The 22,161-nt window shown below is 54.7% G+C and overlaps 1 protein-coding gene across 4 annotated transcripts in view; it reads left to right on the top strand.

Moving 5' to 3' along the window:
• The window catches only part of TCOF1 (treacle ribosome biogenesis factor 1), a 39,166-nt gene extending 17,461 nt beyond the window's left edge, over positions 1-21,705 (top strand). Inside the window, exons 14-28 of one of the 4 annotated variants that reach the window (XM_067032074.1) lie at positions 2,721-2,858; positions 3,051-3,236; positions 3,364-3,570; positions 6,787-6,894; positions 7,627-7,691; positions 11,440-11,582; positions 12,798-12,934; positions 14,500-14,613; positions 14,921-15,167; positions 15,648-15,730; positions 16,271-16,451; positions 18,398-18,946; positions 19,638-19,735; positions 20,474-20,517; positions 21,312-21,705. In XM_067032074.1, the coding sequence (XP_066888175.1) occupies positions 2,721-2,858; positions 3,051-3,236; positions 3,364-3,570; positions 6,787-6,894; positions 7,627-7,691; positions 11,440-11,582; positions 12,798-12,934; positions 14,500-14,613; positions 14,921-15,167; positions 15,648-15,730; positions 16,271-16,451; positions 18,398-18,946; positions 19,638-19,735; positions 20,474-20,500 (2,283 nt within the window). In that variant the 3' untranslated portion in view covers positions 20,501-20,517; positions 21,312-21,705. Of the gene's footprint in view, positions 1-2,720; positions 2,859-3,050; positions 3,237-3,363; positions 3,571-6,786; positions 6,895-7,626; positions 7,692-11,398; positions 11,583-12,797; positions 12,935-14,499; positions 14,614-14,920; positions 15,168-15,644; positions 15,731-16,270; positions 16,452-18,397; positions 19,325-19,637; positions 19,736-20,473; positions 20,518-21,311 lie in introns of those variants that run through there. The other 3 variants (XR_010840305.1, XM_059061557.2, XR_010840306.1) reach the window with 3 other exon arrangements.
• The last annotated feature ends 456 nt before the right edge of the window (positions 21,706-22,161 follow it).

Here is a 22,161-nt window from a genome sequence, read left to right as displayed (position 1 = left end):
TGTTACATTAGTTGATTTTCAGGTATTAAATCAATGTTTCATTCTTGGGATAAATCCATCTTGGTCATAGTGTATATTACTTTTTATTTGTTGCTGGATTTGGTTTGCAAATCACTTGTTAAGGATTTTTGTGTCTGTGTTCATAAAGAATATTGGTCTGTAGATATCGTATGATATCTTTGCCTGGCTTTGGTATTGGGTGATACTGCCTCATAAAATTAGTTGGGTAGTATTTTCTGCTCTGTTTTCTGAGAGTTTGTGTTGGTTTGGTATTATTTCTTTCTTAGTAGAATTCATCAGTCAAGCCAACTGGGCCTGGGCTTTTTGTAGTGGGGGAGAGACTTTTAGTTACTAAGTTAATTTCTCTGATTGATATTGGTATATTCAGATTTTGTTATTCTTGAATCAGTTTATATTTTGTACCTGTTAATAATTCTGTGCACAGTTAATAATTTGTGTCTAGAAACTTGTCCGTTTTCATCTCAGTTGTCTAATTGGTTAACATAAATTTGTTCATAATATTTCCCTATAATCCTTTTAATATCTATAGGATCTGTAGTGATGTTTTGCTTTCTTTCCTAATTTTTGGTAGTTTGTGTCTTCTGTCCTATTCTTGGTAAGTTTAGGTAAAGACTTATCAATTTCATTCTTTTCAAAGAAATAACTTTTGGCTTCATTGATTTTTCTGTATCATTTTCCTGTTTTCTGTTTCATTAATTTCCACTGTGATCTTTATTGTTTCTTTCCTTACTTTGAGTTTGATTTGCTCTTCTCTTTCTAGCCTCTTAAGGTGGAATCTTAGATTTTTTTTCTTTTATTTTCTTTTTAAAATTTATTTATTTTGGCTGCATTGGGTTTTCTTTTTTTTTTTTTTTTGCATTGGGTTTTCTTTGCTGGGCACGGACTTTCTCTAGTTGTGGTGAGCAAGGGCTACTCTTTGTTGTGGTGTGTGGGCTTCTCATTGCAGTGGCTTCTCTTCTTGTGGAGCATGGGCTCTAGGCACGCAGGCTTCAATAGTTGTGGCACACAGGCTCAGTAGTTGTGGCTTGTGGGCTCTAGAGCGCAGGCTCAGTAGTTGTGGCGCACAGTCTTCATTGTTCTGTGGCATGTGGGATCTTCCCAGACCAGGACTCGAACCCATGTCCCCTTCATTGGCAGGTGGATTCTTAACCACTGTGCCACCAGGGAAATCCCTGGAATCTTAGATTTTTGATTTTAGCTCTTTCTTTCTAATGTAAACATTTAAAGCTATAAATTTCCTTCTGAGGACTGCATTATCTTTGTCTCATGAATTTTGAAATGTTGTATTTTTAAATTTTTATTCTTTGAATGTATTATTAAGAAGTGGCTTAACTTCCAAATATATGGAATTATACAGATTTCTTTTTGTTGTTGATTTCTGATTTAATCCTGTGTGGCTGGAGAATATATTTTGTTGTTTTTGGGGTTTTTTTGTGTGGGGTTTTTTTGCAGTACGTGGGCCTCTCACTGTTGTGGCCTCTCCCGTTGTGGAGCACAGGCTCCGGACGCACAGGCTCAGCGGCCATGGCTCACGGGCCCAGCCGCTCCACAACATGTGGGATCTTCCCGGACTGGGGCATGAACCCATGTCCCCTGCATCGGCAGGCGGACTCTCAACCACTGCGCCACCAGGGAAGCACCTGGAGAATATATTTTGTATGATTTCAGTCCTTTTAAACTTTTAAGACTTGTTAGGTCAACTTAGACTTGGTATCTTTTGTTTTGTTTTTATAAGTCTATGTAAAAAACATTACTCCCCTATGGATGACTTGAGTTCTGTGCTGCTAACCACCTGAGCCTTAGTCATGCATAGTCCATGCTTTAGAGAATTTTCTTTCTTCAATTCATGACTGATAATTTCACTTGGTCCCATGTGAATGCGGGAAGCTGGGTTGTAGGGCATATCAGTGTTCAAATGACATCTCTGAAGGAGTCAGGGGCCTTGAGATGATGCCAAATTCCTCATCCAATTTCACATTAATAAGGCTTGCTTTCACATTCTTTCAAGGATTTTGCTCTTTGTTGCTCTTAGTACTATAGTACTATAGTGCTGTCTATAGACTCCGACAAGCTTTTAGGGGATTCCTTGAATATTAGTTAGGTTAGGTTAAGCTAAAGAAAACCTCAAACAACAGTGGTTTTCCTTTTTGTTCTGCCATCCTGAGTACTTGGCTCCCATCTCATAGACTAATATGGCTGCTTGAGCTCCAGCTATTGCCTCAGCATTCCAGGCAGCAGGGAGGAAGAAGACACATTTCCTACGTGTGTAAGAAAGTCAAATGTATGCTTGACTTACATCCATTAGCCAGAAGTTAATCACATGGCCACCTAGCTGAGAGGGAGCCTGGAAAGCACCTTTGCTCTGGGTAGTCTTATACTTAGTTAACAGTAAGAAAAGTTCTTACAGTAATAAGTTTGAGTGCTTATTGTGTGCCAGGCACTGTGTTAAACACTGGGAGTGTTTAAATGGGAGTCTCCCATTTAATCCTCACCCTCCCTATGGGTAGGCCTCATTTATTCCCATTTTATAGAGGAGGAAACTGAGGCCCTGCGAGGTTAAATGATTTGCCCGGTTTCACACAGCTATTACTGGAGGAACCAGAACCCAGACTCAGACATCTGACTCCAGAATCGGCATTCTTGGCTACCTGCTCTATTGCATCTCACCTCCTTTCCGTAATTCCCTTTTCTCCTTCCAGGTGAAGACCTCAGTGAAAACCCCTCAGACCAAAGCCAACCCAGCTGCCACCAGAGTGGCTTCAGTCAAAGGGGCACCATCAGCTCCTGGAAAAGGGGTTTCTGCAGCTGCTCAAGCCAAACTGGGGTCCCCAGCCAAGGCAAGTAGGACCAGTGCCAAAAGAGGTGCCAGGGTGGGATGGAGAGGAGGCCAAGCAGTGGCCCCAACCTGGACAAGGGTCCTGCACAAGCGGGAGTGATCTCCCCACAGCCATGCCCTGGTTGGGGCTTCACTTAAGGGGAACTGTGCTTTCCTCTTCCTTCCCCAATACTGTTCCCTCCTCATGATTCAGGTAAAGCCACCAGCAAGAGCCCCCCAGAGCAGTGCCATCTCGGGCAGGGGCCAGGTGTCTGTGCCGGCTATGGGGAAGGCACTGGCTGCAGCAGCCCAGGCCCAGCTGGGGCCGGTCAGGGGCCCACAGGAGGACTCGGAGAGCAGTGAGGAGGAGTCGGACAGTGAGGGGGAGGTGCCTGCTCAGGTGAGGCCCAGGAGGGCAGAGAGCAGCCCTGTGCTTCCCCTCTGTGCCAGGAGCTGCCCACAGCACAGCTACACATGCCCCATCCATCTCCCGTCTCCCTTCCCTCACTCCGCTTCTCTCACTCCAGGCGAAGCCCTCAGGGAAGACCCCCCAGGTCAGAACTGCCTCAGCCTCCACCAAGGGGTCCCCCAGGAAAGGGGCTGCCCTTGCACCCCCTGGGAAGGCAGGACCCCCAGCCGCCCAGGCTGGGAAGCGGGAAGAGGACTCGGAGAGCAGCAGCGAGGAGGAGTCAGACAATGACGGGGAGACGCCGGCAGCTGTGCCCCCAGCCCAGGTGAGGCCTAATGAGGAAGCAGCTACAGTGCCAGGCCTCTGAGCCACCAACTGCCACCTACTCCTGCATCAGAATGTGGGTTCAGGGCCAGGTGAAGAAGGAATTAAGACCAGATTAAGGCTCTGACCCCGGGATCCTTTCCCCCAGTTGCTGTCCCCCATTTCTCCTTAGGTGAAACCTGCTGTAAAAGCCCCCTAACCAAGGCCTCCCTGATGAAAGGTGTCCTATGCACTCCCATATCTACCAAGGCCTCCACAGCACGAGTGGGTACACCAGCCCCATGGAAGGCTAGGTCAGCAACTCCCGCCAAGCCCCCAAAGATGTCACAGAGGGCCATGAGGAGGCTTGGACTGTGATGCAGGTACCATGAGGCCCTGGGAAGCTGGAGGAAGTCACATCCCTGGGCCTGGGGTCTCCTGTAGGCATGTGTATCTCTTAAGGAGAGCTCTTCTAGCTTAACGTGAAGGCTTGGGAGTGGGGAGGGGGAAGGAATGAGAAAACAACTTTTATCTTGACCATTTTCCCTCTGTCTGCTTGCACAGAAGTTCAGGGTGACAAACTCCAGGACTCAGACATGTGATGGAAATGAAGGGCTCAGGCCTGGTAGGGGTGATAGATGGCAACTGACTTGGAGCCTTGGTGTCAGGAGAGACAGTAGGGAGTGGTGTCAACTAGGACAAACTGGAGAGCCCTTGTCTCATCTAGAAAAGCAGTCGCTGTCAGCTCCAGCCAGTTGTGACCTGGTGGAGATGGACCCTTTGTGAGGCCAGATCTTCTATTTCTTTTTTTTATTTATTCATTTATTTTTGGCTGCATTGGGTCTTCATTGCTGGGAGCACGCAGACTTTCTCTAGCTGCGGTGAGCGGGGGCTACTCTTCGTTGGGGTGCGCAGGCTTCTCACTGTGGTGGCTTCTCTTGTTGCGGAGCACGGGCTCTAGACACTCAGGCTTCAGTAGTTGTGGCGCACGGACTTAGTTGCTCCGTGGCATGTGGGATCTTCCCAGACCAGGGCTCGAACCCGTGTCGCCTGCATTGGCAGGCAGATTCTTAACCACTGCACCACCAGGGAAGTCCCTTGATCTTCCATTTCTTAAGGGAAGCTGGAAATCCCTGTTCCACGCTGAGCTCCAGCCCCTCTTAGATTTCTGTTTTCTTCATGAGTAAACAAGCACCAAGAAGTGTAAGTGCTCCTAGCACTAACCTCTCTGCCTTCAGTGCATCAGACCAGTACTGAACACGCTGTCTTATTGATAGGCACAAAGGGATGAAAGATGTTGGCCCTGCCCTCAAGGAGCATATAGTCTGTAGGACAAGACAGGGTGACTGGATATTATTGGAGAATGTTCTGGTTGTGCTCTGATGGTGATGGGAAAACAAGTTTCTGAGAGGCCAAACGAGATGATTGAGCTGAGCTTGGAGGAGGACCTGGGGTTCTCTAGACATAAAAGTAGAGACAGACCCTCCAGGTTGGGGAGGGGAGTGTGGAAAGGGAGGGGGGATGTAAAGTCAGGTGGGTTCAGCAAAGGCCAGCTGTCCTGTAGGCAATAGTCATTTCTAGTTGCTTGTTACCAGTAACGTTTATGGGGGCCTAAATGCCAGACTAAGACACAAGGGTCCCAGCCACGTTTTGGACTGTGGTGCTTTTTGTAAAGTTTCTTTTGTTTGTTTTTTAATTTTTTTTTTTTTTCTTCCTGCGTTGGGTCTTCATTGCTATGCTTGGGCTTTCTCTAGTTGCGACAAGCGGGGGCTACTCATCGCCACGGTGCGTGGCTCCTTATTGTGGTGGCCTCTCCCATCGCGGAGCACAGGCTCTAGTTGCGCGGGCCTCAGCAGTTGTGGCTCATGAGCTCCAGAGCGCAGCCTCAGTAGTTGTGGCGCAAAGGCCTAGCTGCTCCACGGCATGTCAGATCTTCCTGGACGAGGGTTCGAACCCATGTCCCCTGCATTGACAGGCAGTTTCTCAACCACTGCGCCACCAAGGAAGTCCCTGTAAAGTTTTAAACAGATTATTGTATCAGTCAGGGCATCCTAATCTGCAGGAGAAAACAAGAGCTACTTCACAAGCGCTTAGATGCTAAGGGGATTGGTTAACTCAGTGCACGATGTTTCAGGGTAAGGTGTCTGTAAAGGTGGTTCCTTCAGCTCAGCATCATCAGTGACTCAGATTTCTTCCCTCTCTATGCTTCATGTGGTTCATTGTCACAGCAGGGCTGCAGCATCTCCTAAAGAGCTAGGAAATCCCCCATTTGACTTCCCTTCCCCTTGTCTCCTTGACCAGATCTAAGGCATGTGCTCTGCCCGCTCCCTGCCACCCCCCAAAAAAGTCACTCACTGATGAGAAGCCTGCAGTTCCTGTGATTGGCTAGGAGAAGGAGCCACCCTCTCCAAAGCCTGTGGTGGGGACCCCCTGAACAGAGCCAGGGTTCTGTGAGCAAGGAAGCCATGAGGGCGTGGCTGTTGCAGTGTGCATTGTAATTGATTCATTTTAAAAATTGGGAAATACACAAATCAGGATCTTCTAGCTTTTCTTAAGAAATTGGAGGCTCAGACAACATGGGTCCTGCTTTTCTGAGTGGTGAAAGTGGGGCCTTCGCACCAGTAGGGAGGCCCAGAGCTGCCCTCTGCACCTGCCTGGGCTCCCCTGAGCTGGTCACCATCAGCAACTTGTTGATTAATCACTGCTCTCCGAGTCATCCTCTGGCTCCTGACGGCTCTTCCCAGCCAACCCGCCCCCCTCGTCTACGCCTGGCCCGGCAGGAGCAGAGCAGGAGGGGATAACAGCCGCTCGGAGCACTTTCAGACAACTCCTGCTTTTAGCTGGGGCCGTGACAGCCAGGTGTGAACTGTGCTGGGGCCACTGGCCCCACCCCTGCCACCTTGTCCCGGGCCACTGTCACCTCTCATTCAGATGCCCGGCCAACAGCACACCAGCCCTCAGGCTTTAGTGGTGTCTGACTCACACATTCCCTTTCACGTTCAGAGTCAGCTCTGGAGGAAGGATAGACAGAGTGGAGACCTGTGTTCACAGTGGCTGGGAGGCATGCTGGGCCAGCAGCTGTGCCCCCCATGTGTATATAGGGGGATCATGCTATCTTCCCCGGAGACTGAGGGTCGGTCATTGCTTGCTGGCCGTGGTTTCCCCACCCCGGCCTCTCAGTTGTGCTTCCCCTCGGCTAACAAATGCCCCTTCATCCACCATATGCTTATCCCGTCAGAAGGAGGGTAACTCCAAAACTGCCAGAAGCAAGACACTGGCCCCAGTGCCCGCGGAGAAGAAGGCAGAGGGGTCCTCAACGAGCAGTGATGAGCTGCCAGAGAGACAGGTAGGCCAGGCCTTGCCTCTGAGGACCCTCAGGCTCAGAGCTGGGCAGGTGGGCCCGGGCATGGGGGCAGATCTGTCCCACTTAAATAGCACTTCCCAGTTTCCCGAGCTCTTTCCTCTGTTTTAACATGTTCATCCTCACAGTAACCCCGGGAGGCAGGCAGCAGAGCCAAGGCAGCAGAGCCAGATGGTGTAGGGTCAGAGCCAGCTGCCCCGCCCACCAGCTCCACGGCCCAGGCTTGCCTTAACCATGCTGAGGCCCGGCTGTTTCAGCTGTGAACAGACAGGGTGGCAGTCCTGCTTCCCCGCTTTGCATGCTGGCGCAGGTACACAGCGTGCCGCCCGACAGGGAGGGCCTGTGAATGCAGGAGGGCACATGGTGGTGCATCAGGAGTCAAGATCCAACAACTTGAAGTGATTTCCCTAGACGCCTGTGACCCATAAGGAGCCAAGGAAGGGGCAGACGCTGATACCCCTGCTTCCTGTTGGGAACCAGGAGCCTTCTCTGCAGGGCCTGTCAGAATCCCACAGGCCTGGTCCCAGACCGCACTCACGCACCTGCGGCCCATCTTCACGCGCTGCCGGCCGTCCTCCCCCGACGCTACCCCTGAGGGCGGGACCAAGCCCACCTTGTCTGCCCAACTCCAGAGGCCCACCTTCACCTGGCAGGTGTCTGAGCTGTGTGAACCCCAGGCCTCGCCTGCAGCTGGCACTGCCCTTTGTCCTCCTCTAGCTCCAAGCTCCTAGAAGCTTCTGCCAGGCCCTTCGGAGATGCTGGAGCCCGCAACCCCCAGACCAGTGAGTCTCCTTAACCAGCTCCCCTTAAGGACTTACCTGGCGGTCCAGTGGTTAAGACTGCGCTCTTCCAATGCAAGGGGCACAGGTTCCATCCCTGGTTGGGGAAGTTCCGCATGCTACGCAGTGCAGCCGAAAAAAAACCCAGCTCCCCTTAGATATCATATCACGTGCTAATCAGTCCATCGGTAGTGTCAGATGCCATTTGCACACCCCCAGTGCTGGGGCGCTCCCTTCCTTTCTCTCCTTAATGGCCTAGATTAGAAAAATAACCATGAGCAATTCCATCTACCATTGGTCACTTCCTGAGTACCAAGGACTCTGCTAGGCCCCATACTTTCCTTATTCTGTTTAATCCCCACAACAGACCTATGAGGATAGGTGCTTCTTTTATTCCCATTTTGAGGAGGAAGGAATGAGGCCCAGAGAAGTTGGGTGAGCTGCCCTGGTGTCACAGGGCTGTAACAAGGAGCCAAACCCGGTGTTTGAACCCAGGCTGTCCGCTCCCTGGCACTACCCCGACACTCCCCTCTCCGCGGCAGGAAGGAAGCAGGACTTGGACACTGCCCTCTGGCTCTCTGTGGAGCCTTTTGGAGGCTGCCCCCTTCTCTGAGCAGGATTGAAATAGCTGGGAGGGAGGGGGCCGCTTCGCCCTTCTCTGCGGGGGTGGACTAACACAATTAATATGAACATCGTGCTTAAACTGAACCATTTAATTGGTACGTTAGTCCTCAGTATTCTGGAGTCCCTATTAAAAAAGAGGAAAGAAAAAAGTTGGCACTTTGTGCATTCCCCGGGAGGATTCGGGGAAGACGGCACAGCTCTGGGAAGCTGCAGCCTCCTCCTAACTGGGGGATTTTTATCTCCTTAATCCCCAGCTCACTAATTATTATTATTATCGTTATCCGTTTATCAGGTACTTCTCTGTTGATGTGTTTCACTGTTTTTATTATTAGCCCATCCGTGCGGGAAAGGGATTGATCCCAGGGTGGTGGGCAGAGCCCCAGGCTGGGAGGCAGAGAGGGGATGTGGTCCATTCTCAGGCCCCCTCACGGTGCCTCAGCCTCCCCCCATGCAGGGGATGGGGCCCGCCCCCTTGCTCTGAGGGGCACCTCAGGGGGTGGTCCGTGGCTCAGCCCTGTTGTGCTGGCATTAACCCCAGGCCAGGGTCTGTGCTGGGGCCTGGGGTAAGTACCAAATTAAAAAGACAAGGCCCTGCCTTCCGAGTTTCAGGTTGAGTCAGAAAGAAAGAAGAGAAACTAAATGAGGGTGTTAAATCAGAGGCTTAGCATGGTTGGTCCTGGAAGGAGTTCCTGTCTGGTGCCTGGAGGACTAGCTTCCAGCCCTGGCTCTGACACCAGTTTGCTGGTTACCCTGGGTAGGGCCACTTGCCCTTGCTGAGCTTCAGCCTTCTCAACCCCTGGGGTGAGATTCCCTGGGGGCTGGTGAACCATGGAGGCTCCAGGCCACATCCCTGGGAGTGGGATTTCTCATCTCCCTGGGCTGGAGTGGGCCCAGGATCTGCTAACCAGTCCCAGGCAGTTCTGGGAGAGGCTTTGGAGAAGTGCTGCCATCCAGAGCTTGGGTGCCTTCATGGCCATGTCCCTTGGGGTCAGCAGCCTGGGCCAATCTGCCCGACCCCTGCTCTGCCCCAGACTGGAACGAAGGCACTCTTGTGATGCGCTCAGCTGTGACTTCTAGAAGGCCTCCGGGTTTGGTCCTACAGGCGTCAGACCCTGTAGTAGGGAAGGAGCCCCTGCATTCCCTCTGGGCCCTCACTGCCTGGCACCTACACGGGGCATCCAGCCAGATGTTCTGGCTGCTTCCATTTCCAGTGCGTCTTTTCTGACGTGCCCCAGAAAGAAGGCCCTTGTCACCCCTGTGTGTGCTGGGCAGACCAGAGGCCCTCGGGTGAGTGAGCCCAGGCTGAGGTTACTAATAGCGCTTTCAACAGGTGGGAGGGTGAGGCCCACGAAGCTCGGGCTGGGCTACAAGGTGAGGTCGCGGCAGCGGTGGGATCAGAAGTGCATCCCACATACCCCTGGGCAGCACAGCCCTCCTTCTGAACTCTCCTCCCCAGTCCAGGGCTCAGCCAGGGTCCCCCTCGTGCCCCGCCCCACAAAGCCAGGCCCCCTGCCCAGCCCGGGGGAGGGAGGGGTGCACGGCGTGGGCAGGTGGAACAGGGAGGAGGCTTCTGCTGCGGAGCTGCTTTTAACTTCCCAGACGCTATTGTTTGCCTCAGTGGGCTTGCTGCCTTCTTCATCCCCGACAATCTGTTCCTCTGTCTTCTCACATATATATAGATCCCCCCTCCCTCAACTGTAAGCCTTCTCCCACTTTCCATATTCTCTCTTTCATCACGTGGGAAGGAAGGCTCTGGAAGTGGCAGATCAGAGCAGCCATGGGGGAGGCCGTTTGGCAGGGGTAGGAAGGGCCCAAGCCCAGCAGAGCTTACCCCCTTGGGCGGGCCCCTTTCTGTTTTCCTTTTTACTTTACCTCTCCTGCAGCACCCTGGGAGGAGGTGGAGTCAGGCTCGGGAGGTGGGCAGAGACCTGGGTCCCAGACCATGGCGGTGGCCATGGCCATGGGCAGCTCCCGCCTTCTGCCCTCCTCTCCCTGCGGGGGTGGGGCTGGGGCCAGAACCCAGACCAGACCTGACCTTTGGGGACTGGCAAGTAGCCTCCCCAGATGCCCTTCTGTGCAGTGGGCATATTCGCTGGAGCTGTGGTTCCCAGGCATCCGTAGAATTACCAGGTGGTGCTGCTTTCTTTCTCTTTGTTTCAGTGTCTCACTGGAAAATGCAAAGCATACCCACAGATAGAACAGTGTACAGAGCCCCCAAGTACCATCCCCCAGCTTTGGTAGTTCTGAACTTGTGACCAAGCTTGTTTCATCCAAACCTTCAACTCACTTCCCCAACACCACTGAATCCCTCCTTTTTTTTTTTTTTTTTTTTTTAAGCACAATCACTAAAAAGTTGACCCATCTAGTCAGTGTCCCATTTCCCCAGTTGTCTCATGATTGATGTTTTCTATATCTGGCGTGGTCAAATAGGAGTCCGTGTAAGAGCCACACACTGTACTGGGTCCCTTCGGTCTTACTCTGTTGATTTTCCCTGTGTAGTTTATTTGTTGAAGATACTGGGCCGATGTAGTTGGGTTGCTGCGTCCTGGTCGCACCCCCAGGAGGCGGCATCAGACTCTTGGGCATGGGAGCAACTAGATTGTGAACAACTCCCTGGGTGAATCATGTATTACAACCAGGCAACTGAGGGGGGTGCTGCTCGGAGCGCCCCACGTGGCAGGTGTCTCTCTGAAGTCAGCCAGAGGAGAGAAGCTGAATTGCACGTTCTGGCCCTGACTCTGCTTCTGTTGGGCCATGTGACCTTGGGCAACTCTCCTCCCCTCTCTGGACTTGTGGTTTTCCCATCTGTATGGTGGAGCTAACGCTGCTGACCTCAGGGGTTTATGTGAGGGTCAGATGGGCTCCTGTGAGCTGTGAGGTGCTGTGCAGGGTCTTAGCGGGTGCGTGGGCTGGGAGTGAGCTGGGAGTGCCCTGGGCAGCTAGAATGGCCTGTGACTGTGCCCAGCCACCCCAAGCTCTCTGGACCCCTTGCCTTATAAAACCCTCCCCTACCCACCTTCCCCTTCCTCTTCCCCTGGCCAAGCCTTTAATCACTGGGGGGGTGTGTTTTGTTTTTGTTTTTCAAGGTGATTAAAACCCCTCTGATTTTTGTCGACCCTAATCGTAGTCCAGCTGGCCCAGCTGCTACCCCCGCCCAAGCCCAGGCTACAAGCACCCCGAGGAAGGCCCAGGCCTCAGAGAGCACACCCAGGAGCTCCTCTGAGAGTGAGGATGAGGACGTGATCCCTGCTACGCAGTGCTTGACTCCTGGTGAGCACAGGCCCACTGTGCAGGGCTGATGCCCTTGCTGCAACTGCCAGACACACGCACACACACACGCACACACACATGCACACACGCACGCACACACGCACACACACCCCCACTGGGCTGGCTCAGAAGAAGTAGCTGCTGGGGCTTCTCTGTGCTGGCTCCAAAGGGTAGAACCCAGACCAGAGGCTAGAAGCTGCAGGGACCAGGTTTGTAGTATAAGGAAGAGCTTTGTAACAACTGACTGACTGAACATGGAGAGGGCTGTGAGGTAGTGAGCCTTCCGTTCCTGGTGGCATGTAAAGGGAGGGTTAGGTAATCCCTAAACAGAGACATGTAGGGAAGGATTCCTGGAGACAGGACCAGATCTGGGATTTCTTTGACTTTTGACAATCTGTGATTCTAACAGTGATAGCAAGAAAATGGTTAATTACTGTTATTATTACTAGAACACTTTTTAATGAAGATATTAATGTCTGATCTTGGTAGGCTAATTAAGAAATGCAGATTAGCACAAAAGAAAAAACCTCACTTGGAATCCCCCTGTCCAGAATAATTACTGTTCACATTTTACAACTATTAACTTTACAAAAACCTAAGATAACGCCATGTGTTTTTAGTGAGACCACACTGTACATACGCTCAATAATCTTTACTTGGTATGTTGTGACGTTACATATTTACAGCATGATGCCTGCTGGCTACAGAGTGGTCCCTGGGGTGGGATCCCGCAGTTTGCTTAGCCAGCGCCGCGTTGGAGGAAGCTGAGGGTTTTGTTTGGGGTGTTTGGCTGTCCTGAACAGCGCTACAGTGAACATGTGTAATTGAGCCTCTGCACATGACCAAGGCTGTCCTCAAGAGAGACTGTTTTACGTGCGTGGAGAGTCACGTTTGGCTCCAGTTGCTCTGCCTGTTGCTCAGGAGGAGTGGCCTTGCCAGCGGCGGCGGGGCTGAAGGTGGGGAGGGGCCGAGGAGGAGGCCTGGGGTGACAGCCACAGCAGTCATGTCATCTCCCTGTGATGTGGCGACAGTGGCAGATCCTGCCTGGAAGGCTCGGGAGGGGATTTAACGGGCTTCTACCACACAACGCGCCCGGTCTACCACACACCTGGCACCGTGCCAGGTCCCCAGGACGGGCTGAGAGATTGGGTGTTGCTCCTCTGGGGAAGCCACGGGCTCCTGTGCCCTGATGCAGCCCCTCCCGCTCCATCTCAGCCATTAGGACCAGCGTGGCGACTGTGCCCACGGCCCACCCCAGGGCAGCCCTCAGAGCCAGCATGGTGGGGGCCGGCAGCAGTGAGGACACCAGTCGGGTGTCTGAAGGCAAGAAACAGGAGACGCCAGCCACTCAGGTACCTGACAGGCCGGGGGGGCGCTGTGTGGGCTAGCAGGGCTGAGGGGCTCCCTCCTCTGCCCCCACTTCCCCACAGGGCTTCTGGGTGGCACCGCAGTTGCTTTCTCCCACCCCCTCGAAGCCAGAGCCTTTCCTGGCCTGGCCGTAGCCCTGATCCACGCTCCCAAATCAGCCCTGCGTGATCTGGCACGTGGCGCCCGGGCAGAGCCAGCCCTGCTCCCTGAGTCCCTCAGCAGCTTTTTCAACAATGTCAGGCCTTTGGTTTGTTTTTTCTCTCCCGGTTTGAACAGAAGTTTGCCGTTGTCAGTGTTTGTCATAGTGACCATGAGCGTTCTTCCCAGCCTTCACGGTTTTCAGTGCATTTTTATTTATTTGGTCCGTGCTGGAACTTAAAAACCGGGCAGGGGAGAGTTAATGGCTCATCATTCAGATGGTGAAACTGAGCACCACGCCCTCAGCAAGGGGGTCAAGACGTGTCCAGGATCAGGCAGGGTCAGAATCGGGGCTCCTGCCTCTCAATCCATTGCTCTCAGGGCTGTAGGGTTTGTTTCCCTGACCCCTTGTACCCGCCCCTTTTTTCTGAGAAGGTAGGAGGGAGAGCTGGGGAGGCGGCAGCAGGACTTGGGCACCTCCACTCGTGTAGCTCATCACGAGCTACAGCTCAAAAAGAGCTTCCTGGGAGCATGGGTGCTGAGTGGGTGGCTGGTTTGTGGTCACGGCACCCAACAACCTGCATCCATTTGGCCGTTCAGCCAGCAGATGGTGCTGAGCATCTGTCCATGTGGGACACTGAGGATACAACAGGAAGAAGACAAGGAGGGTCCCTGCCCTCGTGGAGCTCCCAAGGCGGGGGTCAGCCATTAAATAAGGATACCAAACGTTAAAGTACTCACCAACTAGGGAACCGGGGGATGACCTGCTTTAGAAAGGACAGGCCGGGGTGGCCTCCCAGAGGAGGCAGCACTGAGGCCGGAGAAGCAGCCAGGCCTGGGCGAGCTGGGGAGCCCTCCAAGCAGGGAGACCCAGGTGCAGGGACCTCTGGGGAAGCACTTGGGGGTTGGAGAGCTGGAAGAAGCTGGGGCGGAGGGGCCAGGCCTGGCAATGCATGGTGAGGGCCTGGTGAGGGCCGCGGGGGTCCTGGAGGTTTCAGCGAGGGATCACACCCAGGTTTCATTCCGTTCTCTCTCCTTGGCCACTGCCGTGTGTGGGAAGCAGGAGTGGCACCAGGGAGACCGTTAAGGAGGCTGTTACAGCCATGAGGCTAGAGGCTCAGATTGAGTGGTGGGACCTCCAGTGGAGCCTGAGCTGCTTCCCTCCCCTGGGCTGGGAGCTGCCTTTGGACCTCTCAGAACGCTACGATTAGCTCATAACCTGAAGCCTGGCACCATTTTCTGCCCAGATGGTGGCGGTGCCCCTTTGCCCCTCAGTCCTCCACTCCAGCCCCAGGTTCCTCTTGCAGCTACAGGACCCCTTCCACCCCAGCCAGACAGGATCTGACCAGGCTGTGGCATGATGGCATCCCGGGAACCCGGGAGTCTCAGGGCTGCATTTGGCTGTCCACAGGTGACAAAGAGGAACCCAGCTCACCTCCCGCTGACCCAGGCTGCCCTGAAGGTCCTTGCCCAGAAAGCCAGTGAGGCCCAGCCTCCTGCTGCCAGGACCCTGTCTTCAAGTGGGGTGAGCTTGGGAACCGGGGGCCAGGCCCCACTCTGGAGGGGATGGTCATCAGAGACCGCAGAGGGCAGAAGGCAGGGCCCAGGCAGGGGCCTGAGTCCAGCACCAGCACTTACCAGCACCGGCCTTAGCACACGCACTTACCTCCTGGGCTTCTGCTCCCCGTCTTAGAGAGTTGTAGGAGGATTAAATGAGGCCTGTGTGCAAAGCAGCTAACATGGTGCCTGTCCCTTAACTGAGGTGTGCAGTAAGCACCAGATCTTATTTCCCCTAATTTTTCCTTTCGCCCTTTCTCCTCTCACCAAATTAGACCGACAGCGCTCTGGGAACACTGCCCATGACGAGTCCCCAGAGCACCCCCGCACAGGCCAGAGGGGCCAACAAGCTCAGAAAGCCTGAGGTTCCTGCAACCCAGCGGGCCGTAGCCACTCCCTCGGGACGCCCCAAGGCCAAGGCCTCTGGGACCTCAGATGACAGCAAGGACAGCAGTGGCAGCTCTTCAGGGAGTGAAGAAGATGCTGAGGGGCCTCAGGTGGCCCCACTGACCCACAGGCCAGGTGAGGGTCCTGGGAGGAAAAGGCCGGGGGACCTGGTGGAGCCCTCGGCTCAGGCCTCTGCTTTGTATCTCCACTTGTTCTGCCACTTTGGCCTAGCCATCCTACACAGGGTCTCAGTTTACTCAGCCGAACAACCCCATAACAGAGTTGGTCCACATGATGTTAGAGGCCTTCCTACTCGGCTCTTTGGCCACTCCCAACTTTTTGGTATCAAGCTCCCCTAACTGAGCCCCCAAAATCCCAGGGCCATGCTTCCCTTGGGAATTAGAAGGTTTTGGGCATTCAGGTGTCTCACTTGGAATGCTGTGAAGAGCAGTAGACCTTGGAAGGGAGCAGTGAGAGCAGATGAAGCCTTGGGCGGGAGGGTGAGGTACATACACAGGGACCAGGCCATTCTGGGGCCCTCCTGAGGGCTCTGGCCTGTCTAGCTGGCACAGGGTACCTGGGACTCCCAGTAGGATACCTGTGCTTCTCCAGTAGGCCCAGCCCCCGCCAGGAGGGAGACCTTGGTGGAAGAGACCACAGCAGACTCCAGCGATGATGAGATGGTGGAACCTTCCCAGGTAACCACGAGGGAAGGGGCTGGCAACCTTGGGGGCCGTGGGGCAGGAGCTCCAGGCCAGGCTCTTGCCCACCTATGCAGTCGTAGGCTGAGGCCACCCCCGGCTCATGGGTCTGGGCTCTTCCTTTTCCCATGGGCCCTGGGCAGGGTCCTGTCCGTGTGGAGCCAGGCTGGCTCCTGTCCCGAGGCCCCTTTTCAGCATAAAGTCGTGAGTAGCGGACTCTTGGAGTCTATAGACAGGCCTTACCTTGATTTAGGTGATCCCCATATAAAAACGCTCTTTAACAGATGGGATTTCTTTTAAAGTTATCATCTGTACGTGGCAAATGCTAGTGCTTTTCCATTTGCATTAGTAATAAGAAGTTTCCTTTTTAAATGTGCCTGTTGAAACTAGGTATTAATTAAAATAGTGCAGGAGGTACGCACAGAGGGCTGATGTGCCCACCACCCAGTAGGGCTGGCCCAACCCTCGGGGTCCCTGTGCTGGTGTCCTCATAGCAGGCCATGCACTGCTGGGCCTCTTCACACTGGGCTTCTTCAGTCTCTCCTCTCAGGTTATGTGACCCCTGGGCTGACTCCGGCCAGTTCTCAGGCTTCAAAGGCCACTCCCAAGCCAGACCCCAAACCCTCGGTTTCCTCTACTCCGGCCACCAGAGATGCCCTGGACGGCAAGCAGGAAGTGGAGCCCCAACAAGCAGCAGGCACCGTGTCCCCTAAAGCAGGTGAGTCGAGGGCTGCAGGAAGGACACAGCAGGATGTGGAAGGACAAGGCAAGGGCCCCTTTCCCTCCCTCAGGAGCCGTCCCACCAACATGGTCCTGTCTGCCGGCAGGGCCTCCCCAAGTGAGGCCTGGTACCCCTGCATCAGGCCTGGAGGTGCTCATCAAAGGGCAGGGGCCTGCGCCCAGGAGGCTGGCTGCTGTGGTCTAGGGCAGCCTGGAGGTCGGGTTATCCAGCCCTGTGGGATGCTGGTACACCTGGTAGGGTGACCCCTGCCTTAGAGGAGGTGCACCTTGACTTTCAGGGCAGGCCTTGGCTCTCTCTAGCTGTCCGTATTGACTTTTCTTCCTAACAGGTAGGCTGATGGTGCGGGACATCAGGACTCAGGGTTGCTCAGACAGAAAGTGGGGCCACGTTTGGAGAAGTCTTCAGCACATGGCGATGACCCCAGGCTATGGACTGACCTTCTCTAAAGCCTCAGACGAGCCCCTGGCCCCTCTGACCTCAGTGCCTTAACCAGACAGGGCAGGGGTTGATGGCATCCATTGGTGTCACGTAGAAAATGGCACATGTGGAAAATGGTCACGCCGTGTTTAGAGGGCAGACTGGAGTGCTCAGTTCACCTGGCCTGGGGCATCAGCCACCGCTGACTGTGCCAGTGCTATGGGACATTTAGAGGGTACACCTGGGACAGCTCTAGGGGTTCCCCGGCCTTGGTGTTCTCAGGTGTTTGGTAGACAGGAAGCAGAGAAGTGGGCTGCAGGGAGAGAGGTTGCCGAGGCACCCTGTGCCCTCCTCAGCTCCCTTCTCTAGCCGACTCCTGTCCTTGCCAAGAAGCACCAGAGGACTGAGTTGGGCCTCCGTCTGTCCTGCGACCGCCTCTGCCCACCACCCCTGGCCCACTAGGGCTCTGGAGCCAGAGCTGCTGCAGGGCCCATTGCACATTGCCGGGAACAGCGGTCTCCTCCCCACATGCAGCAGGGCCAAGCCAACCAGCACCTCCCCGAGCCCAGGGTGTCGGTGCACTTGTGCTGTGAGGCCCCGAATGGAGCTGAGACCTGCCAAGTCACCTGTGAAGTTGGGGCGGCGTCAGGACATATGCTGAGTCCCACACCCCCCAGTCCCTGGGCTTTTCGTTGCAGCTTGCCTGGTGCCGGGTCAGCAGAGGAGTCATTGCTCACTTTCTTCCCCAGCGTTCTTCTCTTTGTGAGAGGCGGGTGTGACAGGGAGACATTTTAGAGGGGGCTGTGGAAGGCTTTTCACACGTGTAGTCAGCATACAATTATCAAAGGAGAGCAGAGGCGTGGAAAATTCTAAACAAAGGCTGCAGCAGGAGTCGCTCTGGCAGGCAGTAAACCTGCTTAGTCAGCCACCATGTTCATGTTCACTGCACCCAGCACCTCCAGGCCATGCCACCTGGACCCCTGACCACGGAGGGCCTGGGCCCACTGTGCACAGGTGGGCGTGAGTTGAATGACTGCATGGCCTTCGCTTTTGTTATGGATCTGTGATTTAGAATGGGGGTGAGGGGGCTCACAGTTCATCCAACCCCTCATTTTACAAACGGGGGAAACTGAGTTTGGTTGTCAGACCCAGAACTCGGGTCTCCTGCCTCCCAGCACTGGACTCCTGACTGGTAGATACTATCCCTATCCTGATGGTTAGATTCTTTGACTTGTTGCTAGATTTCAAGCCCACTGATGAACATTCTGGAGTTAATTTCCATCCTCAACCTGAGCTTGAGTTTTTAGTGTGAGGAGACAAGAAAAGAGCTCTAAGTTAGAGGCTGGCAGAGAGGTGTGAGCCGGAGACCCAGCGGGGCCCCGCCATCCCCCTCTGTACTGCACCAGAGGAGGTCAGGTCTGTGCTGGAGCCCCTTGACTTTCATTCCACGAGAGGTCTATTTCCTGATTCTCTCAGATCTGTGACCCCGGGTGCTCTCTCCCTAGGCAGAAGAGAGGCTAGCGCCACACCTCAGAAGCCCCAGAAGACCGGGAAGGGGCCCTGGAGCCCCCAGGCCTCCATGCTGGCACTGCAGAGCGACATCACCCGGCGCCTGCTGAGCGAGCCCTGGCCCCTGAGTGAGGCGCAGGTGCAGGCCTCGGTGGTGAAGGTGTTGGCGGAGCTGCTGGAGCAGGAGAAGAAGAAGGCCGTGGATGCCGCCAAGGAGGGCAGCCGGAAGGGCCGCCTGGGCAACAAGCGGAAGCTCTCCGAAGACCAGACGGCCGCCGGTGCCCCCAGGAGCAAGAAGAAGAAGCGGCTGGTGGCCGGGGATGGCGGGGAGCGTGCGGTCTCCCCAGAAAAGGCCCCCAGGACTTCCAAGGGGAAATCCAAGAGGGACAAAGCGAGTGGTGACATCAAGGAGAAGAAGGAGAAGGAGTCTCCTGGCTCCCAAGGGGCCAAGGAGAAGCCAGAAGGGGAGCCAGGGAAGGTGAAGGGTGAGGGGGGAGACCAAGGCAACCCAAAGAGCAAGAAGGAGAAGAAGAAATCCGACAAGAGTAAGTGCCCGGTGCAGCCCGGGAGCACATTCCCCAGCCCCGCCGAGCGCTGTCGGTCACCTCCCAGGCAGGCAGCCCTCAGCCAGCACAGAGATGGGGCTGAGAGTGGCTTGTCCATCATGGGGGGCAGGATGGGCAAAGCCAGAACCAGGTGCCGGAGCACAGGGACCACCACTGCTGAGAAGGTGCTCACGGCTCCAGGGCGTGTGCTCACGGAGCCCCGAGCTCCCTCACAGCAGCCACCGCCATGCGCACTTGCAGCTCAGGCCCCTGCGATCCAGGCTCCTGGACAGCAGCCACCCCTCAGCGCGCTTTGCGCTGGACTCCGCATGCGGCTGGGCTGCCTCTAACCCTCACTCTGGCCCTGTACAATGGGTGATAACCCATCCCCATTTACAGGTTGAAAGGGTTTTTTTAAAAATGTGTAGAAGTTTTACACAGTGAGTTAAAGGAAAATGGTAATAGTCCAGGTGGTCCATGGATGGAGCAGAAATCACGAGGCTGGCCCGAGGGCTGGGGCAGGTGGTCGCAAGGGCCTGTGGACCTGTGCTTTGATGGCTCCCCATGGAGTGAGGCACTGGGAGGAGAGAGCTCCAGGGCCCCCGGAGACCTGCCCGCTATGTCTCTCGACATTGACGCCAACGTTTAAGACTAACACCTGTTGTTTAGCAAGTTTACTTTCTTCCCTTAGAAAAAAAAGACAAGGAAAAAAAAGAAAAGAAGAAGAAAGCAAAAAAGGCCTCAACCAAAGACCCTGACTCACCATTGCAGAAGAAAAAGAAGAAAAAGGTAGAGTGAGTTCCTGAGGAGTCTCAGGCGAGAAAAGGGGGCCCCAACCCAGTCCCCAGGGTGAATGTGATCAGCCCCAGCCTCTGCATGTCAGGGTAGGGGTTCGTGTGGGCCAGACCTGGCCCCTGTGCCCCTTCCATTCTCAGGGTCCAGAACGGGGGCTTGTGCGTTGTGATACACTAGAGAAGAGCTAGGGGTGGGGCGTCACCCTGAGGGGCCCATGGGCACCACGGAGTGGCCCTATCTTGCCTGCGAAATAGAAGGATATTCTTATGACAAGTGAAGAAAGCAGAGGCCCCCCAGGTGGGCAGGGAGGCCAGGTAGGCTGTTGCAGGTTTCCAGGTGAGAGGAAACGTTCCCTGGGATGTGTGTGCCCCAGCGGGCAGGGCATCCCCACCACAGGAACGCACACAGTCAGCTTCATGCATGTCAAGGGCTGATCGCCTGGCCAGGGGGCCCTCAGCACCTTATACTCAGGCGCAGTTCTCACCGTGGCCAGCAGGGCTTCGGCTGTGGTCAGAAAAGCTGAGTATCTGCTGCTGCAAAGTCCTGACCTCCTTCCTCCAGGGCGCATGGGGCACCATCCCTACCCTCAGGATCTCTCTATGCCCAAAATCTGTTCTGAGGGAGCCACGAATCCTCAGGAGACAACTGTCACATCCCCTCCTGGTGGGGGCAGCGTGGGTGGGGAGATGCTTCAGGTACAGGAGCCTCTCATACGTACTTCTCTCTTCACAGAAGAAGACGGCAGCGCAAACTGTCTGAGGGACACCAGGCGGCAGGTGCACTTCCTGACCCGGGAACCCCTGCTGGCCATCTGCTCCCCCGGGAGAGTGGGAGGGCAGGCCCAGCATTCACCGTGGTTCCGGGGAGCTAGACTGGGCTTCGTGGGTAGGCCCTGAGGGGAAGGGGGTTTGGAGAAAGAGGTTGCATTCCTCAGGGTCAGTGGGTGATGCCGGGAACCAGAGCTCTAGAATCAGAAGTGTCCGGGAGAGTCCTGGCAGTGACCGACACTGAGTGTGCAGTGGGAGGTGGGCACTGGGCTGGTGCCCCTGTACATGAGGATAAGGCTTGAGGTCAGGGACAGCTCAGTCTCTCCCTTGCCACTGCCAGTTCCTTTTCCTTATGATTTTGTAATTCGAGGGCATTTCCTCATGGGAAGCAAAATGATTTGCTCAAAACAAGCCATTCTGATGGCTTTGTGCTTCCCAGGTAGTGGTGAAGTGGTTAAGTGGTCCACCTGGCTGAGCTGGCCCCAGCCTGCTGTAAATGGGGGTAATACAGGCCTGGGCTGGTAGTGAGGATTCAGTGCAGTTAATTAAGCTCTAAAGCACTCAGCCCAGTTCCTGGGACATGGTCAGCACTGACAGGTATCCACCATGGTTAGTTAATGCCCCTCCCCTGCATAGGAGGTGCCAGGTTTTAAGTTTGTTCTCCTTGGTGGAGAGGCAGGTCGGAAGTCTGACGTTCCCTTCCCCCCGGGGATGCTTAGCCAGGCGGTGGCCACAGCCCCATGCCTCTTACCTCTGCCCGCCAAGGCTTGGAATTGAATTTTTAACTTCCCCTCCTTCCCCAGAAGATGATGGCCAGCTGCGGTATCCATGCTGGCCAAGCCAGTGAGCCCTGCAGAGAGGCTGGTCCCGGGAGGAGGAACCACGCCCAGCTCCCATGACCTCCACTCACTGACCCTGGCCTGACTTCTGTGCCGACAAAGGATGCCTCGTATGGACATGTACAATATATATATATATATTTTTTAAGTGACCTGCCCCTCCCTTCTCAGACCCAACATGCCCAGAGGTCTCAGGACTTTCCACCTCTGCCCTGCAGACCCAGTGAGGCTCAGCCTGCGACTCCTTCCATGCCCCTGGTCTCCAGCTATGCTGAGGCTTTGTCCTCTTTTTGTCAGTTTTCTCCCATTTTGTTTGTGTTTTTTGTAATAACTCAGAAAATAAAAGACTTGAAGGAAAGGCGCAAGTTCCCATTGCATCTGGGGCAAACGTTTTGCAGTTGATTGATTCTTGGAAGGGAGAGTCTGGCTGACACTTGGAGATGAACAAACCATCGCTCAGGATTGATTCTTGACCGTGTATCAAGGCTGTGGGATACTGTGGTGAGTGACACACTGTTTGCCAGAGAAGGAGACTCAGCAAAAGGCCCTGGTGTTGAATTGGGGTGGGGAAGGCTTCCTGGAGGAGGTGGCATCTAAGCTCAGGGGGAGCTCAGGCACAGTCATGGCTGGTTGCTGGGGTAGGTAGGTCAGGCAGATACCCAGAAGCAAGTAATGGAAGGGGGTCTTCCAAGTCACCTTTTGAAGTTAGGACAAGCTGCGGGCAGGCTCTCTTGAGGTACTTGGTGGAGCGTAGCTGGCAGGGACAGTAGGAGCAGGAAGCCCAGTTAGGACTGAGTTGTCCACGTGTCTAGGT

Source organism: Kogia breviceps, chromosome 4 (assembly GCF_026419965.1).
Source record: "Kogia breviceps isolate mKogBre1 chromosome 4, mKogBre1 haplotype 1, whole genome shotgun sequence".
NCBI lineage: Eukaryota > Metazoa > Chordata > Mammalia > Artiodactyla > Physeteridae > Kogia > Kogia breviceps.
The sequence above is the reverse complement of the archived record's forward strand: the minus strand, read 5'-3'. Positions and strand labels throughout refer to the sequence as shown.